The sequence below is a fragment of the Eucyclogobius newberryi genome, unplaced genomic scaffold (assembly GCF_026437365.1).
Source record: "Eucyclogobius newberryi isolate DKJ021-1_F unplaced genomic scaffold, fEucNew1.0.hap1 SCAF_3, whole genome shotgun sequence".
NCBI lineage: Eukaryota > Metazoa > Chordata > Actinopteri > Gobiiformes > Gobiidae > Eucyclogobius > Eucyclogobius newberryi.
The window spans coordinates 39,671,327-39,692,432 of NW_027315945.1; the positions used below are offsets into that span (position 1 = coordinate 39,671,327).

At 45.5% G+C, this 21,106-nt stretch overlaps 2 protein-coding genes across 3 annotated transcripts; one reads left to right on the plus strand and one right to left on the minus strand.

Annotated features, from left to right (window-relative positions):
• Window positions 1-3,823: 3,823 nt before the first annotated feature.
• LOC140373683 (tripartite motif-containing protein 16-like) lies at window positions 3,824-5,695 on the plus strand. Its single transcript, XM_072460306.1, has one exon. The coding sequence runs from the start codon at window positions 3,890-3,892 to the stop codon at window positions 5,510-5,512; it is 1,623 nt and encodes a 540-aa protein (XP_072316407.1). The 5' UTR covers window positions 3,824-3,889; the 3' UTR covers window positions 5,513-5,695.
• Window positions 5,696-9,503: 3,808 nt separating this feature from the next.
• On the minus strand, window positions 9,504-20,156 carry snrnp48 (small nuclear ribonucleoprotein 48 (U11/U12)). 2 transcript variants are annotated; one of them, XM_072460308.1, is made up of 10 exons: window positions 19,943-20,156; window positions 18,994-19,107; window positions 17,431-17,491; window positions 17,240-17,320; window positions 13,574-13,759; window positions 13,254-13,375; window positions 10,463-10,539; window positions 10,400-10,429; window positions 10,175-10,306; window positions 9,504-9,616 (listed from the first exon to the last, which is right to left on the minus strand). In XM_072460308.1, exons 1-10 carry the CDS (start codon window positions 20,099-20,101, stop codon window positions 9,538-9,540), a joined length of 1,041 nt encoding a protein of 346 aa, XP_072316409.1. In that variant the 5' UTR covers window positions 20,102-20,156; the 3' UTR covers window positions 9,504-9,537. The 2 variants fall into 2 exon arrangements, with proteins under 2 accessions (XP_072316409.1, XP_072316410.1); XM_072460309.1 differs by lacking the exon at window positions 10,400-10,429 and having other exon boundaries at window positions 10,175-10,300.
• Between the last annotated feature and the right edge of the window lie 950 nt (window positions 20,157-21,106).

Consider the following 21,106-nt stretch of genomic DNA (forward strand, 5'->3'; position numbering starts at 1 on the left):
TGTTATTTGCATGTTATTGGCATGTTATTGGCATGTTATTTGCATGTTATTTGCATGTTATTTGCATGTTATTGGGATGTTATTTGCATGTTATTTGCATGTTATTTGTATGTTATTTGCATGTTATTGGCATGTTATTTGTATGTTATTTGCATGTTATTGGCATGTTATTTGCATGTTATTGGCATGTTATTTGCATGTTATTGGCATGTTATTTGTATGTTATTTGCATGTTATTTGTATGTTATTTGCATGTAATTTGTATGTTATTTGCATGTTATTTGCATGTTATTGGCATGTTATTTGCATGTTATTTGCATGTTATTGGCATGTTATTTGTATGTTATTGGCATGTTATTTGTATGTTATTTGCATGTTATTTGTATGTTATTGGCATGTTATTTGAATGTTATTGGCATGTTATTTGCATGTTATTTGTATGTTATGGGCATGTTATTTGCATGTTATTGGCATGTTATTTGCATGTTATTGGCGTGTTATTTGTATGTTATTTGCATGGTATTTGCATGTTATTTGCATGTTATTGGCATGTTATTTGAATGTTATTGGCATGTTATTTGCATGTTATTTGTATGTTATGGGCATGTTATTTGCATGTTATTTGCATGTTATTGGCTTGTTATTGGCATGTTATTGGCATGTTATTTGTATGTTATTTGCATGTTATTGGCGTGTTATTTGAATGTTATTGGCATGTTATTTGTATGTTATGGGCATGTTATTTGCATGTTATTTGCATGTTATTGGCATGTTATTGGCATGTTATTTGCATGTTATTGGCGTTTTATTTGTATGTTATTTGCATGTTATTTGCATGTTATTTGCATGTTATTTGCATGTTATTGGCATGTTATTGGCATGTTATTGGCATGTTATTTGCATGTTATTTGCATGTTATTTGCATGTTATTGGCATGTTATTTGCATGTTATTTGCATGTTATTTGCATGTTATTTGCATGTTATTGGCATGTTATTGGCATGTTATTGGCATGTTATTGGCATGTTATTGGCATGTTATTTGCATGTTATTTGCATGTTATTGGCATGTTATTGGCATGTTATTGGCATGTTATTGGCATGTTATTTGCATGTTATTTGCATGTTATTGGCATGTTATTGGCATGTTATTGGCATGTTATTTGCATGTTATTTGCATGTTATTTGCATGTTATTTGCATGTTATTTGCATGTTATTGGCATGTTATTGGCATGTTATTGGCATGTTATTGGCATGTTATTGGCATGTTATTTGCATGTTATTTGTATGTTATTTGTATGTTATTTGCATGTTATTTGCATGTTATTGGCATGTTATTGGCATGTTATTTGTATGTTATTTGCATGTTATTTGCATGTTATTTGTATGTGACCTCGGCCTTAGGTTTAGAACCACTGGTCTAAATGATCGAAACGTGAAGCGTCTTCAGAAGCTGCAGTTCAATACTCTGTGACCTCTGACCTCTGAACTCTTTGACACGACAGCACTACATTTCTCACCGCGGTTAAGCCCCGAGGAAACCAGGTCCAAACCAGGTCTAAACCAGGTCTAAACCAGGTCTAAACCAGGACTAAACCTGGTCTAAACCAGGTCTAAACCAGGACTAAACCAGGACTAAACCTGGTCTAAACCAGGACTAAACCAGGACTAAACCAGGACTAAACCAGGACTAAACCAGGTCTAAACCAGGTCTAAACCAGGACTAAACCTGGTCTAAACCAGGACTAAACCAGGACTAAACCAGGTCTAAACCAGGTCTAAACCAGGTCTAAACCAGGTCTAAAACAGGACTAAACCAGGTCTAAACCAGGACTAAACCAGGACTAAACCAGGTCTAAATCAGGACTAAACAGGACTAAACCCGGTCTAAACCAGGACTAAACCAGGTCTAAACCAGGACTAAACCAGGACTAAACCAGGTCTAAACCAGGTCTAAACCAGGACTAAACCAGGACTAAACCAGGTCTAAACAGGTCTAAACCAGGTCTAAACCAGGTCTAAACCAGGTCTAAATCAGGACTAAACAGGTCTAAACCAGGACTAAACCAGGTCGAGACCAGGTCTAAACCAGGTCTAAATCAGGACTAAACAGGTCTAAACCAGGACTAAACCAGGTCTAAACCAGGTATAAATCAGGACTAAACCAGGTCTAAACCAGGACTAAACCAGGTCTAAACCAGGTCTAAACCAGGCCTAAACCAGGACTAAACCAGGTCTAAACCAGGTCTAAACCACAGGACTAAACAGGTGTGCAATATTTGTTCAAGATGTTTAGGTGTTTGTGTTAATGTGGTTTGTGGTGTTTTTAGTGAATTGTGTATCGTTACTCACTTCCTCTGTTCTGGAGGCAAAGAGTTCCCTCCAGAAACAAGCTCCCTTATAAAGGTTCCCGGTTCGACCAAGGCAGAGGAAGTGCAGGGGAGCGCCATAGGGGAGCGCCTTAGGGGAGCGCCTTAGGGGAGCGCCTTAGGGGAGCGCCATAGGGGAGCGCCATAGGGGAGCGCCATAGGGGAGCGCCTTAGGGGAGCGCCTTAGGGGAGCGCCTTAGGGGAGCGCCATAGGGGAGCGCCATAGGGGAGCGCCATAGGGGAGCGCTATAGGGGAGCGCCATAGGGGAGCGCCTTAGGGGAGCGCCATAGGGGAGCGCCTTAGGGGAGCGCCATAGGGGAGCGCCATAGGGGAGCGCCATAGGGGAGCGCCTTAGGGGAGCGCCTTAGGGGAGCGCTATAGGGGAGCGCCATAGGGGAGCGCCATAGGGGAGCGCCATAGGGGAGCGCCATAGGGGAGCGCCTTAGGGGAGCGCCATAGGGGAGCGCCATAGGGGAGCGCCATAGGGGAGCGCCATAGGGGAGCGCCTTAGGGGAGCGCCATAGGGGAGCGCCATAGGGGAGCGCCTTAGGGGAGCGCCATAGGGGAGCGCCATAGGGGAGCGCTATAGGGGAGCGCCATAGGGGAGCGCCATAGGGGAGCGCTATAGGGGAGCGCCATAGGGGAGCGCCTTAGGGGAGCGCCTTAGGGGAGCGCTATAGGGGAGCGCCATAGGGGAGCGCAATAGGGGAGCGCCATGGGGGAGCACAATCGGGTTAGCTCAGGGGTTTAAGGGTTTTTATCATTGATTAGGTGTTAGTTTTAGGGTTTTATGTATATATTTATGTTTAGTTGAATGCGTATGTGTTTATTTTGTTTTTATGAAGGTTTAGTACATTTTTATGAACTAATGATAATGTGAAAATCCCTGTCAATATTTTATAGTTCAACCCAATTGTGTGGACAAGAGAAAAGACGACTGGACCATCATGACTTGTTCTGCTGCTGGAGAAGACACAACTCGTTGCCTCCATAACTTTTGCACTTTATTTTGATTGAAAATTAAAAAATGTGGACCACGATAACTTCTGGTCTCGCTTGACTCCAACCGCTCAAGGCCGTCCTACGTCACAGAGTTTAGAAGAACGAATAAAAACACAAACTGAATGGCTGAAGGACAGGGGCAGGACAGGTGCAAGACAGGGGCAGGACAGGTGTAGGACAGGTGCAGGACAGGTGCAGGGAGAAGGGGCGGAGCGTCTGATGTGACTCTGGCTCTTCTCTGGTTTAAAGTGAAGAGTGTTGGAGAAAACCACCTGGTCCTGCTCCATCTGGAAACATTCATGTGACGTCATCTTGATAAAACACCAGCTGTACAAATCCACATGTCATTACGTAAAACACTAAACCTAACTATCTCCATGACGACCAGCAGGTCATGTTTTGAACTGTGGAGACGAGTGAACTGAACAAACCTGTTTGTCACATGATCCAGAGGTGTGTCTCTGACTCAGAGTTTCTGTTATGAGGAAGTGACACTCGTCCTGCTCTCAGAGGGAGAAATGGCGCAGAGCACAGTGGACCCGGCGGCTCTGAGCTGCTCCGTGTGTTTGGAGGACCTGAAGGAGCCGCTCACTATTCCCTGTGGACACAGCTACTGCAGCAGCTGCATCCACAGCCACTGGGACAGAGAGGAGACAGAGAGGCCGGTCTACAGCTGCCCTCAGTGCAGGCAGAGCTTCAGCCCCAGGCCTGTCCCGGGCAAAAGCGTCATGTTAGCAGGTTTAGTGGAGAAGCGGAAGAGGAGAAGGCTCACGGCGCCCTCTGCTGACCACTGCTACGCCGCTCCTGGAGATGTGAGCTGTGACGTGTGCACTGGGAGGAAGCTGAAGGCGCTGCGCTCTTGTCTGCAGTGTGTGGCCTCTTACTGTGAGAGCCACCTCCAGCCTCATCGTGACGCTGCAGCGCTACAGAGACACCAGCTGGTGGCGCCCTCACACCACCTCCAGGAGAACCTGTGCTCTGAGCACAACGAGGTCAAGAAGATGTTCTGCCGCACCGACGGGCAGCTCCTGTGTGTGGTCTGCTGCATGGAGCATCACAAGGGCCACGACACCGTGTCCTCTGCCTCAGAGAGGGCCCAAAGGCAGGCACAGCTGCCGGCCAGGAGGGCCCTGCTGCTCCAGAGCCTCCAGCACAAAGAGACAGACCTGCAGAGGCTCCAACAGGAGGCCCAGGACATCAGCTGCTCTGCCCAGAGAGCGCTGCAGAGCAGTGAGGACAGCTTCAGAGAGATGGTCCTTCTCCTGGAGAAAAGACGCTCTGAAGTGAAGCAGCAGATCCTCTCCCAGGAGAAGACCCAACTGAGCCCAGTCCAAGAGCTCCAGGACCAACTGCAGCAGGACGTGACTGAGCTGAAGAGGAGCATCTCTGAGCTGGACACACTGTCCCTCACCCCTGACCACAACCAGTTTATACTGCGCTGCCCCCCTCTGGCCACAGACACACAGCGCACAGAGTCCAGGATCCAGACCGGATCAAGGAGGGACTTTGAGGACGTGTCCAGAGCTGTGTCTGAACTCAGGGACAAACTGCAGGTCTTTCTGGAGGAGGCCAAGGTTAAAGTCCAGGATGAACTGAGGCCTGAGCCGAGCTGCAGAGAGGACTTCCTCAGATATGCACGAGACATCACTCTGGACCCAAACACAGCAAGTGAAGGTCTGTCTCTGTCTGATGGAAACAGAAGAGTGACATGTGAATATGAAGAGCAGAGTTATCCTGATCATCCAGACAGATTCAGTGTGTGTCAGGTCCTGAGTCCAGAGGAGCTGACGGGCCGATGTTACTGGGAGCTGGAGTGGAGCGGGGAGTGGGTTCTAATAGCAGCTGCTTATAAAGACACTGAGAGAGACTGTGTGTTTGGAGACAATGATAAATCCTGGGCCTTAAACTGTCTCAGTGATGGTCACTCATTTGTGTTCAACAAAGTCCAGTCGAAGATCCCAGGTCCGGTCGGGTCCAGAATCGGGGTTTACCTGGACCACAGCGCAGGGGCTCTGTCCTTTTACAGCGTTCAGGGTCAAACCATGAGGCTCCTCCACAGAGTCCAGACTCAGTTCACTCAGCCTCTACACGCTGGAGTCTGGGTTATTTATGGAGACGCACATTTCCTTAAACTGAAATAAGCTCCTGAACTGTCACAATCTGATCTCTCAACTGTGGAATCATGTGGAAAATCAGGACTAAAACTGGATTTGGAACAGGTCTCGAGACTTTAAAGACTGAACCAGAAGAAGAAGTTGGAAAACACAAAAGAAAGACCAAAAAAAGATTTCAATAAATATACATCATTTTAAATTCTAAATGTCTCAAAAATATTCAACTATATCTATATCAAATAAAAAACTCTTACAAACATGTGTGTTTTTCCTGCTCAGCTGAAGAGAATATTTACAAAGGTTTAACTTCAGACGTTTATCACAATCTGCATTTGTATTTGACTCACGGTGAGGAACTGCCTAAAGGTTTTGAGTTCAAGACTCGATTTGAGCAAACACAAATCTACAGGTACAAAATCTAGAAACTAAAGAAATCAGGACAATTTCAGCCATTAAGAGTTCTCAAAATACTGGACAAAATACTTTAAAATAAAAGGTAAAAATGTAAACATGTACTTGATACTTTTTTATAAGTACCGTACTGTCCGGACTATGAGCCGGGTCGGGGTGCGACTTATACTCCAGAGCGACTTATATGTGATATTATGTGTTATTTTCACACTGACAACCACAAGAGGGCGCTCTAGGCTCTAAGCGACGCAGAAGAAGAATCTGCACTTCCTCTGGAGTTTGTGGAGTTGTTTAGAAGTGACACAGAGGAAGGAGAATTCAATGGATTTAGTGATTTGGGGTAAAACTGATGCTTTGCTAAACTTGTTAGCATGTTCTTTATGCTTTAGTTATCTGAATAACTGTTCATATGTTACGTTAACATACCAGACACTTACCACAGTTCTGTCTGTGCCTCATGTAGCTGAAGGTGTTAGCGTTAGCATACGTCATGTAGCTGAATGTGTTAGCGTTAGCATACGTCATGTAGCTGAAGGTGTTAGTGTTAGCATACGTCATGTAGCTGAAAGTGTTAGCGTTAGCATACGTCATGTAGCTGGAGGTGTTAGCGTTAGCATACGCCATGTAGCTGAAGGTGTTAGCGTTAGCATACGTCATGTAGCTGGAGGTGTTAGCGTTAGCATACGTCATGTAGCTGAAGATGTTAGCGTTAGCATACGTCATGTAGCTGAAGGTGTTAGCGTTAGCATACGTCATGTAGCTGAAGGTGTTAGCGTTAGCATACGTCATGTAGCTGAAGGGGTTTCTTCTCTATTATGCATTTTTTGGCCGGAGCGACTTATAATCCGGAAAATACGGTAAATGTTTTAACATTAAATAAAAGTATAAATAAACACATTTAAATTATTCTTTACTTTAGTAACATTTAACTTCAAACGGACGATTGAATGAAAAGGAACACAGACCTAGTTAAACAAAAGTCTGGTATTATTTCACATATTTGGACCATTTTACAAAACAAACCTTTTCCCTCCAAAACAATAATTACTCGTTCGATTGAGTAAATTACAGCTATTCACTGTGTTTATTACGTACATTTTCATCACACGCTCAAAAGTCTTTAATCCCTGTACGACTTGAGCTGGAAAAGGGTCAAACGAGTGTCTTCTACATTTCCTCTCCCTCGTCTCACCCTTTTCTCCCCCGTGGTCTCTAAAAAAAGATAATCCTTTATTGTCCCACATGGGGAAATTTCATTGGTGCAACGAAGGAAGATACAGAAAAAAAAAAAAAAAACTTTTGTGAAACACGGCACAAAAAACGCTTGAATTTCAGAGTAACATACTTTTTACAGAGCCACACTCTCCCAGACTGAGGCAGGGCAGAGGCCCCCCTGGCCGGGGCGGTGGCTGCCCACAAGTCCGAAGGTTTGTGTCCTCACAGTGGACTCTTTGCTCTACACACCGGGGTTTTAAGACTTTTCTAGTGTTGATGCACTTTTTATGATTAAACTCATGTATTTTCTATAACTGACTTCTGAGCTCCTCATCGTATTATTAATGAATGAATTAACTCCAGGATCAAACTGTTTTCCAGTCGGCATTATATATTTTTTGATGGCACAGAACCCAGAGCCATCTGTCTTGAAGCGGATCCTCTTCTGACCACAATCATGTCCATCACTGTGGACAACAATGTGAGTCTCTTAGTGTCATGCCAAGCACAAGCCAATAGTTTTCCCTTTCTCAAAAAAACTGGGTCATCTCCTTTTTCAGCTGCAAGACACTTTTACCCGGGCATTGTGGCGTCCCCGTCCTTGTAGTCCTTACTGTCCCACACAGTCCAGTTTCCAAATCTGCTCATTCATTTGCAATTGCAGGTGAGGTATAGTAACTGTCCGTGTAAAAACTGTCCATATGAACCTCGTGTCCTTTGCCCGTAAAAGGACTGCGTGTGTTTTGTACCGTCCAGTGTTCATAGACCAACACAGAACATGTCCTGAGCAGCTCACACTCTACAGACATATTTATCCGGTTTATTCAGACTGTGACATTTTAGTGCAGATCTCCCCTTGAAAGCTCAGAGTGGACTATAAACTGCTGCAAATTTGGGAATACTCAAATCTATTATTGGACGGACTTTGAACAGTTTATGGTGCCCGGGCTCACCTCTTCTCACATCGTCACTGTTGTTGACAAAATGACAGAACGAAAGAATGATTTCAAATCCGTTTCTTTGGTGTTTGTGTGAGTCAAAATGTTCCACAGTAATCCTCAAGTTCAGCTTTCTCAACCAGGCCCATGGACAGATGCAATGTGAAGAAAGATTTCATTTCAGTGACTGACACATCAGACCCTCCAGAAATCTGGGATGTGGCTTCAGAATCATTGGTGCCATTTCAGAAAGAGTGACAGAAAATCTACTGGATTATCATGTGTCAGATCCATGTCTCCTGTGAAGCCAACTGGGTCTGATCCACGCCTCAAACACCTCCACCTCTCTGCGTGTCCCAGCTCTCATCCACCGGGCAGGTTTTACTGCACCCTCTGGTCCCTCACCTCCGTCTGCCCTTTGCACCTGTCCTCTGCACCTGTCCGTTCACCTCCACTTGGACATTTATTCTCTGGAGATCATGTCCGTCAGAATCTGCTGTAAATTGCATCCCACGTGTACTTCCTCCAGCCAGTTGTGTCTTTGTGTTTTCTTCCCGGATGTGACATGGATAATAAAGGGGTGTGGCCAAAAAAACCTGAATGTTTTATTTTCTATTGTTACTTCATAAATGTTCTTATACATGAAAGATGGAGTCGCATTTCTGCCATTTTGGCGCTTAGGCCGCAGTTATTTTATGACTTGGTTTACGGATTTTTAAATTAAATATATTGAACAGGCCAAATATAAATATTTCAATTTCAAAATATTTTTTCTTCCGGGTTTGAACAAAAGGAGGAGGGGGGGGGAGACGCGGCGCGCAGGAGCGTGTCACAGTAGATTAAGCGTGTTTTGCATTGGTAGAATTGACGCTTCTAAGTGTGCACTCTTAGTCACGGCAAAACGCGCTGGAGAAACTGTGGTAAACGGGTTTGAAATGTGTATTTGCGACATAAGTTGGCGCTGCGCGTCACAGTCACGGAAACGGGCGCTCGCCGCGTCTCATGCTCTCCCGCGGCCGCCACAGGGTCCGTCAGACTCCCGCAGGATTTTAACGAAAATTGATTCACGCGCTCTTATCTTTTGACTTAATATCGCTATTTATATTTCATTTAAAGCTATTTTGCGTTGACGGCGGTACTTTAAAAAAAAAAACAGAATAATTTATTTTATTTATATTGTAGAAATCAATAATCTAAGTGCGGCGGATCCGTAAATCAAGTAATAAAATAACTTAAAGGGTTATTAAATGAACATGTAGAACACAATAACATTATGTACAGTAAAGTCACTTGAGGACAAAGTCTGTTTTTTTCCAACGTCTCTTCTCCTGCAGAGACGCCATAAATCTCCAGGTGGGGATTGTACGTGAGAACACCATAGCCCGCTTTCCTGTCACCATGGCAACATGAAGAGGTCATCTGGATATCCTACATTGGCGTGTCTCACTTTTTCTCGTCTCACTCTTTTCTCACCCGTAGTCTCGTGTCTCACTTTTCCTCCCTCTCGTCTCGCTTCCTCTTCTTCTTCTTCTTCTTCTTCTTCTGGTCGTCGGGGGAACGGGAATCTCTGAAAGAAATATTAGTCCCGTTTAAACTTCAAATTCGGGTCGTCAAACAAACAACAAGAACAAAAAAGCATAATTAAAAAATGATAAAACTTTGTACTTTTGATAAAGGTCAAACTGTTCCACAAATGTTGGGTTATAGCGCGGGTTTCGTCTCTGTCAGAGCAGAGATCCGGCTTTTATTCGACTGGAACTGTAAAAACCTTCATCAAACTCGCACTAAACGCCGTTCATCTTCAGTTTGTCTCTTTTAAGCAGAAACGTCTCAGACTCTGGAGAAACTGTTTGACCAGCGCTAATCACCAAAGCTAATCGTTTATTTGCATGTTCTCCTCGTTTCTTTAGTTGGCTGTCGTCAGAAGAACCTGACTAAAGATCAGGACTGACATCTGAGCCGTTCGTGCACGTTCACATTTGTTTACATCAGCGACCAAGATGGCCGCCGGCGGCACAGGTCACGTGACTGACATTAAACGGGCCAATCATGTTGCAGGTTTCCCAGGAGGCGGGGCAAACCTGTTGTCGCCTTAATGTCTGTGATTAAAGGGTCATCTGCTCACCGCTCGCGTTTCTTCTTCTTCTTCTTGGGCTCTCCATCGCGGTGTCGCTCGTGGCTCCTCCTCTCGTCGTGGCTCCTCCTCTCGTCGTGGCTCCTCCTCTCGTCGTGGCTCCTCCTCTCGTCGTGGCTCCTCCTCTCATCATGGCTTTGCTCGTGGCTCCTCCTCTCATCATGGATCCGCTCCTCTTGGCTCCTCCTCTCATCCTGGCTTTGCTCGTGGCTCCACCTCTCATCGTGGCTCCTCCTCTCGTCGTGGCTCTGCTCGTGGCTCCTCCCCTCCTTGTGGCTCCTCCTCCTCTCAGAGTCCTCGTCGCTCCACTGTCGGCTGAGCTCGTCCGTGTGCACGTTTATCACCTCTCGGATGACCTGAAGGACACCACAAAGAACATGAGAAACCAGGACTAAAGAGGGACTAACACCAGGACAAAAGACGGAATAACACCAGGACTAAAGAGGGACTAACACCAGGACTAAAGAGGGACTAACACCAGGACTAAAGAGGGACTAACACCAGGACTAGACTAAAGAGGAACTAACACCAGGACTAAAGAGGGACTAACACCAGGACTAAAGAGGGACTAACACCAGGACTAAAGAGGGACTAACACCAGGACTAAAGAGGGACTAACACCAGGACAAAAGAGGGACTAACACCAGGACTAAAGAGGGACTAACACCAGGACTAAAGAGGGACTAACACCAGGACTAAAGAGGGACTAACACCAGGACTAAAGAGGGACTAACACCAGGACTAAAGAGGGACTAACACCAGGACTAAAGAGGGACTAACACCAGGACTAAAGAGGGACTAACACCAGGACTAAAGAGGGACTAACACCAGGACAAAAGAGGGACTAACACCAGGACTAAAGAGGGACTAACACCAGGACTAAAGAGGGACTAACACCAGGACTAAAGAGGGACTAACACCAGGACTAAAGAGGGACTAACACCAGGACTAAAGAGGGACTAACACCAGGACTAAAGAGGGACTAACACCAGGACTAAAGAGGGACTAACACCAGGACTAAAGAGGGACTAACACCAGGACTAAAGAGGGACTAACACCAGGACTAAAGAGGGACTAACACCAGGACTAAAGAGGGACTAACACCAGGACTAAAGAGGGACTAACACCAGGACTAAAGAGGGACTAACACCAGGACTAAAGAGGGACTAAAACTAGGACAAAAGAGGGACTAACACCAGGACAAAAGAGGGAATAACACCAGGACTAAAGAGGGACTAACACCAGGACTAAAGAGGGACTAACACCAGGACTAAAGAGGGACTAACACCAGGACTAAAGAGGGACTAACACCAGGACTAAAGAGGGACTAACACCAGGACTAAAGAGGGACTAACACCAGGACTAAAGAGGGACTAACACCAGGACTAAAGAGGGACTAACACCAGGACTAAAGAGGGACTAACACCAGGACTAAAGAGGGACTAACACCAGGACTAAAGAGGGACTAACACCAGGACTAAAGAGGGACTAAAACTAGGACTAAAGAGGGACTAACACCAGGACTAAAGAGGGACTAACACCAGGACTAAAGAGGGACTAACACCAGGACTAAAGAGGGACTAACACCAGGACTAAAGAGGAACTAACACCAGGACTAAAGAGGGACTAACACCAGTACTAAAGAGGGACTAACACCAGGACTAAAGAGGGACTAACACCAGGACTAAAGAGGGACTAACACCAGGACTAAAGAGGGACTAACACCAGGACTAGACTAAAGAGGAACTAACACCAGGACTAAAGAGGGACTAACACCAGGACTAAAGAGGGACTAAAACCAGGACTAAAGAGGGACTAACACCAGGACTAAAGAGGGACTAACACCAGGACTAAAGAGGAACTAACACCAGGACTAAAGAGGGACTAACACCAGGACTAAAGAGGGACTAACACCAGGACTAAAGAGGGACTAACACCAGGACTAAAGAGGGACTAAAACCAGGACTAAAGAGGGACTAACACCAGGACTAAAGAGGGACTAACACCAGGACTAAAGAGGGACTAAAACCAGGACTAAAGAGGGACTAACACCAGGACTAAAGAGGGACTAACACCAGGACTAAAGAGGGACTAAAACCAGGACTAAAGAGGGACTAACACCAGGACTAAAGAGGGACTAACACCAGGACTAAAGAGGGACTAACACCAGGACTAAAGAGGGACTAACACCAGGACTAAAGAGGGACTAACACCAGGACTAAAGAGGGATTAACACCAGGACTAAAGAGGGACTAACACCAGGACTAAAGAGGGACTAACACCAGGACTAAAGAGGGACTAACACCAGGACTAAAGAGGGACTAACACCAGGACAAAAGAGGGACTAACACCAGGACTAAAGAGGGACTAACACCAGGACTAAAGAGGGACTAACACCAGGACTAAAGAGGGACTAACACCAGGACTAAAGAGGGACTAAAAAGGGACTAAAACCAGGACTAAAGAGGGACTAACACCAGGACTAAAGAGGGACTAACACCAGGACTAAAGAGGGACTAACACCAGGACTAAAGAGGGACTAACACCAGGACTAAAGAGGGACTAACACCAGGACTAAAGAGGGACTAACACCAGGACTAAAGAGGGACTAAAACCAGGACTAAAGAGGGACTAACACCAGGACTAAAGAGGGACTAACACCAGGACTAAAGAGGGACTAAAACCAGGACTAAAGAGGGACTAAAACCAGGACTAAAGAGGGACTAACACCAGGACTAAAGAGGGACTAACACCAGGACTAAAGAGGGACTAACACCAGGACTAAAGAGGGACTAACACCAAGACTAAAGAGGGACTAACACCAGGACTAAAGAGGGACTAACACCAGGACTAAAGAGGGACTAACACCAGGACTAAAGAGGGACTAACACCAGGACTAAAGAGGGACTAACACCAGGACTAAAGAGGGACTAACACCAGGACTAAAGAGGGACTAACACCTGGTGAACCTGATGGACCTGATGGACCTTCTGGACCTGATGCACCTGATGCACCTGATGGACCTGCTGGACCTGCTGCACCTGTGCAGGCTCCTGTCACGTGTTCCCACCTCAGTGTAGGACTTCTTGGTGATGTGCACGTTCTTGGCTCTGTAGGACTGCCTGCGTCTCTTGTAGTCTCTCTTCTCAGCCATCAGCTCCAGGTGAGTCTTGGGCTCCTTCTGCTGCTCGTCTAAAACACAAATGTTCAATGAAATGAGGAAACCTTAAACCAAAACTGTGTTTTGATAAATGTTTGGGGCATTAAAAAGGATTTGCTGGTGACGGTTGTGTCATTTCTAATATATTGGTCTTTGTTTTATGGTCCTCATCTGCCATGACGCGGATCTTCATGTTTTTGGACATTATAAATCACAATGTTGATTTTTACCTTTTTGCAGTTTCTTCACCAGATCCACGTACAGGTCCTCATTGCTGCAGGAGGGCGCTCGGTCTTCCTGATTGGACAGTTGGCTGATCACGTGATTGTACAGAGCCAATCGGTCGGCCACAGTGAGGTCACACAACGCCCTCTTGTGGTTCTGCGGCACGTCCACAGGTTCTCCACTGTACTGCCCTGAGAAGAACAATAGAACATGAGCAAGACTGTACTGTCCTGAGAGAGGAACAATAGAACATGAGCAAGACTGTACTGTCCTGAGAGAGGAACAATAGAACATGAGCAAGACTGTACTGTCCTGAGAGAGGAACAATAGAACATGAGCAAAACTGTACTGCCCTGAGAGAGGAACAATAGAACATGAGCAAGACTGTACTGCCCTGAGAGAGGAACAATAGAACATGAGCAAAACTGTACTGTCCTGAGAGAGGAACAATAGAACATGAACAAAACTGTACTGTCCTGAGAGAGGAACAATAGAACATGAACAAAACTGTGCTGTCCTGAGAGAGGAACAATAGAACATGAGCAAGACTGTACTGCCCTGAGAGGAACAATAGAACATGAGCAAAACTGTACTGTCCTGAGAGAGGAACAATAGAACATGAGCAAAACTGTACTGTCCTGAGAGAGGAACAATAGAACATGAACAAGACTGTACTGCCCTGAGAGAGGAACAATAGAACATGAGCAAGACTGTACTGCCCTGAGAGAGGAACAATAGAACATGAGCAAGACTGTACTGTCCTGAGAGAGGAACAATAGAACATGAGCAAAACTGTACTGCCCTGAGAGGAACAATAGAACATGAGCAAGACTGTACTGCCCTGAGAGGAACAATAGAACATGAGCAAGACTGTACTGCCCTGAGAGGAACAATAGAACATGAGCAAGACTGTACTGCCCTGAGAGAGGAACAATAGAACATGAGCAAAACTGTACTGCCCTGAGAGAGGAACAATAGAACATGAACAAAACTGTGCTGTCCTGAGAGAGGAACAATAGAACATGAGCAAGACTGTACTGTCCTGAGAGAGGAACAATAGAACATGAACAAAACTGTGCTGTCCTGAGAGAGGAACAATAGAACATGAGCAAGACTGTACTGCCCTGAGAGGAACAATAGAACATGAGCAAAACTGTACTGTCCTGAGAGAGGAACAATAGAACATGAGCAAGACTGTACTGCCCTGAGAGAGGAACAATAGAACATGAGCAAAACTGTACTGTCCTGAGAGAGGAACAATAGAACATGAGCAAGACTGTACTGTCCTGAGAGAGGAACAATAGAACATGAACAAAACTGTACTGTCCTGAGAGAGGAACAATAGAACATGAGCAAGACTGTACTGCCCTGAGAGGAACAATAGAACATGAGCAAGACTGTACTGCCCTGAGAGGAACAATAGAACATGAGCAAGACTGTACTGTCCTGAGAGAGGAACAATAGAACATGAGCAAAACTGTACTGCCCTGAGAGAGGAACAATAGAACATGAGCAAAACTGTACTGTCCTGAGAGGAACAATAGAACATGAGCAAGACTGTACTGCCCTGAGAGGAACAATAGAACATGAGCAAGAGTGTACTGCCCTGAGAGAGGAACAATAGAACATGAGCAAGACTGTACTGTCCTGAGAGAGGAACAATAGAACATGAGCAAGACTGTACTGCCCTGAGAGGAACAATAGAACATGAGCAAGACTGTACTGTCCTGAGAGAGGAACAATAGAACATGAGCAAAACTGTACTGCCCTGAGAGAGGAACAATAGAACATGAGCAAAACTGTACTGCCCTGAGAGAGGAACAATAGAACATGAGCAAAACTGTACTGTCCTGAGAGAGGAACAATAGAACATGAGCAAAACTGTACTGTCCTGAGAGAGGAACAATAGAACATGAACAAAACTGTACTGTCCTGAGAGAGGAACAATAGAACATGAGCAAGACTGTACTGCCCTGAGAGGAACAATAGAACATGAGCAAGACTGTACTGCCCTGAGAGGAACAATAGAACATGAGCAAGACTGTACTGCCCTGAGAGAGGAACAATAGAACATGAGCAAGACTGTACTGCCCTGAGAGAGGAACAATAGAACATGAGCAAAACTGTACTGTCCTGAGAGAGGAACAATAGAACATGAGCAAGACTGTACTGTCCTGAGAGAGGAACAATAGAACATGAGCAAGACTGTACTGTCCTGAGAGAGGAACAATAGAACATGAGCAAGACTGTACTGTCCTGAGAGAGGAACAATAGAACATGAGCAAGACTGTACTGCCCTGAGAGGAACAATAGAACATGAGCAAGACTGTACTGTCCTGAGAGAGGAACAATAGAACATGAACAAAACTGTACTGTCCTGAGAGAGGAACAATAGAACATGAGCAAGACTGTACTGCCCTGAGAGGAACAATAGAACATGAGCAAGACTGTACTGCCCTGAGAGAGGAACAATAGAACATGAGCAAAACTGTACTGTCCTGAGAGAGGAACAATAGAACATGAGCAAGACTGTACTGCCCTGAGAGAGGAACAATAGAACATGAGCAAAACTGTACTGTCCTGAGAGAGGAACAATAGAACATGAGCAAGACTGTACTGCCCTGAGAGGAACAATAGAACATGAGCAAGACTGTACTGCCCTGAGAGGAACAATAGAACATGAGCAAAACTATACTGTCCTGAGAGAGGAACAATAGAACATGAGCAAGACTGTACTGCCCTGAGAGAGGAACAATAGAACATGAGCAAGACTGTACTGCCCTGAGAGAGGAACAATAGAACATGAACAAGACTGTACTGCCCTGAGAGAGGAACAATAGAACATGAACAAGACTGTACTGCCCTGAGAGGAACAATAGAACATGAGCAAGACTGTACTGTCCTGAGAGAGGAACAATAGAACATGAGCAAAACTGTACTGTCCTGAGAGAGGAACAATAGAACATGAGCAAAACTGTACTGTCCTGAGAGAGGAACAATAGAACATGAACAAAACTATACTGTCCTGAGAGAGGAACAATAGAACATGAGCAAAACTGTACTGTCCTGAGAGAGGAACAATAGAATATGAACAAAACTGTGCTGTCCTGAGAGGAACAATAGAACATGAGCAAGACTGTACTGTCCTGAGAGAGGAACAATAGAACATGAGCAAGACTGTACTGCCCTGAGAGAGGAACAATAGAACATGAGCAAGACTGTACTGTCCTGAGAGAGGAACAATAGAACATGAACAAAACTATACTGTCCTGAGAGAGGAACAATAGAACATGAGCAAAACTGTACTGTCCTGAGAGAGGAACAATAGAACATGAGCAAAACTGTGCTGTCCTGAGAGAGGAACAATAGAACATGAGCAAGACTGTACTGCCCTGAGAGAGGAACAATAGAACATGAGCAAGACTGTACTGTCCTGAGAGAGGAACAATAGAACATGAGCAAGACTGTACTGCCCTGAGAGAGGAACAATAGAACATGAGCAAGACTGTACTGCCCTGAGAGAGGAACAATAGAACATGAGCATCCTGAGTATCCCCTGATACTCACAAAAGTGTCTGCAAAAGGAACACAACAAAGGGTTAAACTCCAGCACAGCTCGACAGCGCCACCTGGAGGCCTGCAGGAGACGGCCTTACAGTGTGAACTCTGACCTTGCCAAAAGACTCCCTCCATCTTCATGAGCGGCGCAGCAGAACGAGCCTGAGCGATGACGTGATGCTGCGTCGCCTCGTCTGAAACGGCAAACAAACGAGAAGAAACACATGAGAAACAAGCTTAAAGTCGAGATCAGAGACACATGAGAAAGAGGGCGGGGCTTAGTTCATCCAGAACGTTCTCTCACCCATGAAGAAGGTCCTGACGCCGCTGCTCTCGTAACAGAAAGACGTGTCGGGCATTTCCTCCTGTGGGCGACAAACGAGAAGAGAGAGGAGAGGAAAGAGGAGAGAGAAGAGGAAAGAGGAGCGGAGAGAGGAGAGGAAAGAGGAGTGGAGAGAGGAGAGGAAAGAGGAGAGAGGAAAGAAAAGAGGAGAGGAAAGAAAAGAGGAGAGGAAAGAGGGGAGAGGAAAGAAAAGAGGAGAGGAAAGAAAAGAGGAGAGGAAAGAGGGGAGAGGAAAGAAAAGAGGAGAGGAAAGAGGAGAGAGGAAAGAGGAGAAGAAGAAAAAGGAGCGGAGAGAGGAGAGGAAAGAGGAGAGGAAAGACAAACGAGGAAAGAGGAGAGGAAAGAGAAGAGGAAAGAGGAGAGGAGAAAGAAAAGAGGAGAGGAAAGGGGAGAGGAAAGAGAAGAGGAACGAGGAGAGGAAAGAGGAGAGGAAAGACAAACAAGAGGAAAGAGGAAAGGAAAGAGAAGAGGAAAGGAAAGAGGAGAGGAAAGAGAAAAGAAGAAAGAGAAGAAAGAGGAGAGGAAAGACAAACGAGGAAAGAGAAGAGGAAAGAGGAGAGGAGAAAGAAAAGAAGAGAGGAAAGGGGAGAGGAAAGAGAAGAGGAACGAGGAGAGGAAAGAGGAGAGGAAAGACAAACAAGAGGAAAGAGGAAAGGAAAGAGGAGAGGAAAGAGAAAAGAATAAAGAGAAGAGGAAAGAAGAGGAGAGAGAAGAGGAAAGAGGAGAGGGAAGAGGAAAGAGGAGAGGAAAGAGGAGAGGAAAGAGGAGAGGAAAAACAAACAAGAGGAATGAGGAGAGGAAAGACAAACGAGAGGAAAGAGGAGAGGAAAGACAAACGAGAGGAAAGAGGAGAGAAAAGAAGAGAGGAAACAAGAGAGGAAAGAGGAGAGGAAAGGAGAGTGGAAAGAAGAGGAAAGAAGAGAGGAAAGAGGAGAGAGGAAAGGAGAGAAGAAAGAAGAGGAAAGAAGAGAGGAAAGAGGAGAGAGGAAAGGAGAGAAGAAAGAAGAGGAAAGAAGAGAGGAAAGAGGAGAGAGGAAAGGAGAGAAGAAAGAAGAGGAAAGAAGAGAGGAAAGAGGAGAGAGGAAGTGTGGAACGAGAGGAAAGAGGAGAGGAAAGAATGGAGAAGTTGAATTTGGTTAAATAAGTCAATGACTGGTCATTAGTATTTTTATTATGATTATTCCACTTCATTGAGACTTAATAATAAAAGTCTGGAGGCTTCTGCAGAGAATATTCATGATTCAAGTTTATGACTGACGTTCTGAAACATTTCACTCTTTTCTGACATTTAGATGTTCGAGTTATAAAAGGCGTTTTCACATGTGACAAATTTGACCTTTATCAATAAATACAATCATTTTTTAAGAATCGACCGATTGTTGCCGTGGACGAGGAACTGTTAAACTGCACGATGTATGACTCATGCTGGAGGGGAAACATGGGCTCTGGGAAGTGCAATCCCGCTGCACTTTTCGGCACTTTGCTGCACTTTGCTGCACTTTGCTGCGTGTGGGCGTGGCTCACCTGTTCCTCGGGCGAGTAGTCCTTCTTCTTGAGGAGACACGCCTCTTTGTGCTTGTTCAAACTCCTCCGTGGGACTCTGTGCCCGGGGTCGAGCGGACACGCCACCAGCTCCTCCTTGAACGAAACGAGAGTCAGCGCTAGTCTGAGATGAGCGTTAAAATCCCCAGTGATGACCTTTTGACCTTCTCTCAACAGCGTTTCCTCTCTCGTTCTGATCGCTTCCCGCGGGTCGGAGTGATACCGGTTTGTCCTACAACTGCGGCTCCAGTGCTCAGGAAATGACTGTTTTCACCTTCCCCCTGTCCCCGCCCACAATCCTGGACTAAGCTGTGATTATTTGTCAAATTAAGACCCAAAGTGACATGTGCAGGGCTCTAAAATGTCACGTAGCCACTTTTCAAACATAAAAACACGTAAATGATCTCTCTCTACTCCTGTTGTCTCCCCTTCTCCCTCCACCTCACCTCCTCCAGCTCCTTGTCTCTCTCTTCTCTTGTCTTCCTCTTCCTTCTCTCTCGTCTCCCTCTTACTCACCTCTTCCAGCTCCTCTCTCTTGTCTCCCCTCTTCCAGGTCGTCCTCTTCTCTCCCCTCCTCACCTCTTCCTTCTCTCTCCTCCTCTTTTCTCTCTCTTCTCCCCCTCTTCCAGGTCATCTTCTTCTCTCACTTCTTCACCTCTTCCTTCTCTCTCCCCTCTTCCAGGTCCTTGTCTCCCCCTCTTCCTCCTCTCTCGTCCTGTTGTCTCCCCCTCTCCATTCTCTTGTCTCCCCCTCTCACCTCTTCCAGCTCCTCCTCTTGTCCCCCTCTCTCTCAACTCGTCCAGCTCCTTCTCTCTCTTGCCTCCCCTCTTCCTGGTCCTCTTCTCTCCCCTCTTCCTCCTTCTCTTTGTTTCCCCCTCCTCCTCACCTCTTCCTTCTCTCTCTCCTCCTGTTGTCTCCCCGTCTCTCTCACCTCTTCCAGGTCCAGTCCACTCTCAGGCTTCATCGCGCTCCATCCCAGCTCTTTGAAGACCTTCTCCAGATGTTTCCCGCACGTTTCCGTGAACTCCTCGAGCTCCTGCAGCCGCTCGAGCCGCGCATGCGCAGTCTCCATCTCCGCGGACGGAAACATTGTACTTTAAATGAAGATATTTGACAGAAAAGAAGCTTCTGTCGCGTTTTGCTCTCACGCGGCGGCCATGTTGGATTCGACTGTTTACCGGAAGCGGAAATGACGGGAGGGTATAGCAATGCACGCTGGGAGATTTGAGTTCGAATAAAAATCTTCAAAATTGTCATTAATGTGGATTTATATTAAACATTCTGCCAAAGAGAAAATATCCTACGGAATTCTACGAAACAAATAAATACATTATAGAACACGTAATATTTTATGGCAAGGCAAGTTTATTTGTAGAGCACATTTCACACACAAGGCAATTCAAAGTTTATGAGACAAAAATAGCTGCAGTAAAGTGGAACAATTTTAGAAAAAATATCTATCAAAGAGCTGCATGTGAGAGGCCCCACCCACAGCAGAGGACACACTCTAGATCTCATAATTACAAAGGGGGTAAATATTTCAAATGTTAATGTGATCGATGTTGCTCTGTCTGATCATTTCTGTGTCTTCTTTGACCTGTCTGTTTCTCCCAAACCTCCGGTTGGTCCTGCAGTTGTTCAGAGGAGACACATAAATGATGGCACAGGTGCACTGTTTATGGAAATGATAAACTTTGAAAATGTCTCATGTTCTAATGTAAATGATTTGTTGAACTCTGTTACATCTAGTGTTTTGAATGTTCTGGACACCATCGCCCCTATGAAGGCAAAAATGGTTAAAAATAAGCAGAAGGCGCCGTGGAGAAATGATGATTGGGTCAGGGCACAGAAAAGGGAGTGCCGCAGGGCCCAACGGAAATGGCGCAAGTCAAAGCTCCAAGTTCAAAAAGAGATTTACAAAGAGAAGCTAAACATGTACAACCTAATCTTATGTAGAACTAGGGAAAGATATTTTTCTGAAATAATTGGAAGCTGCTGTAACAACTGGCGTGTCCTGTTTGCCACAGTAAACAGATTAACAAACCCTCCAGCTCAGCTGCCGTTAGAACTCATTTCCACATCAATGTGTAATGAG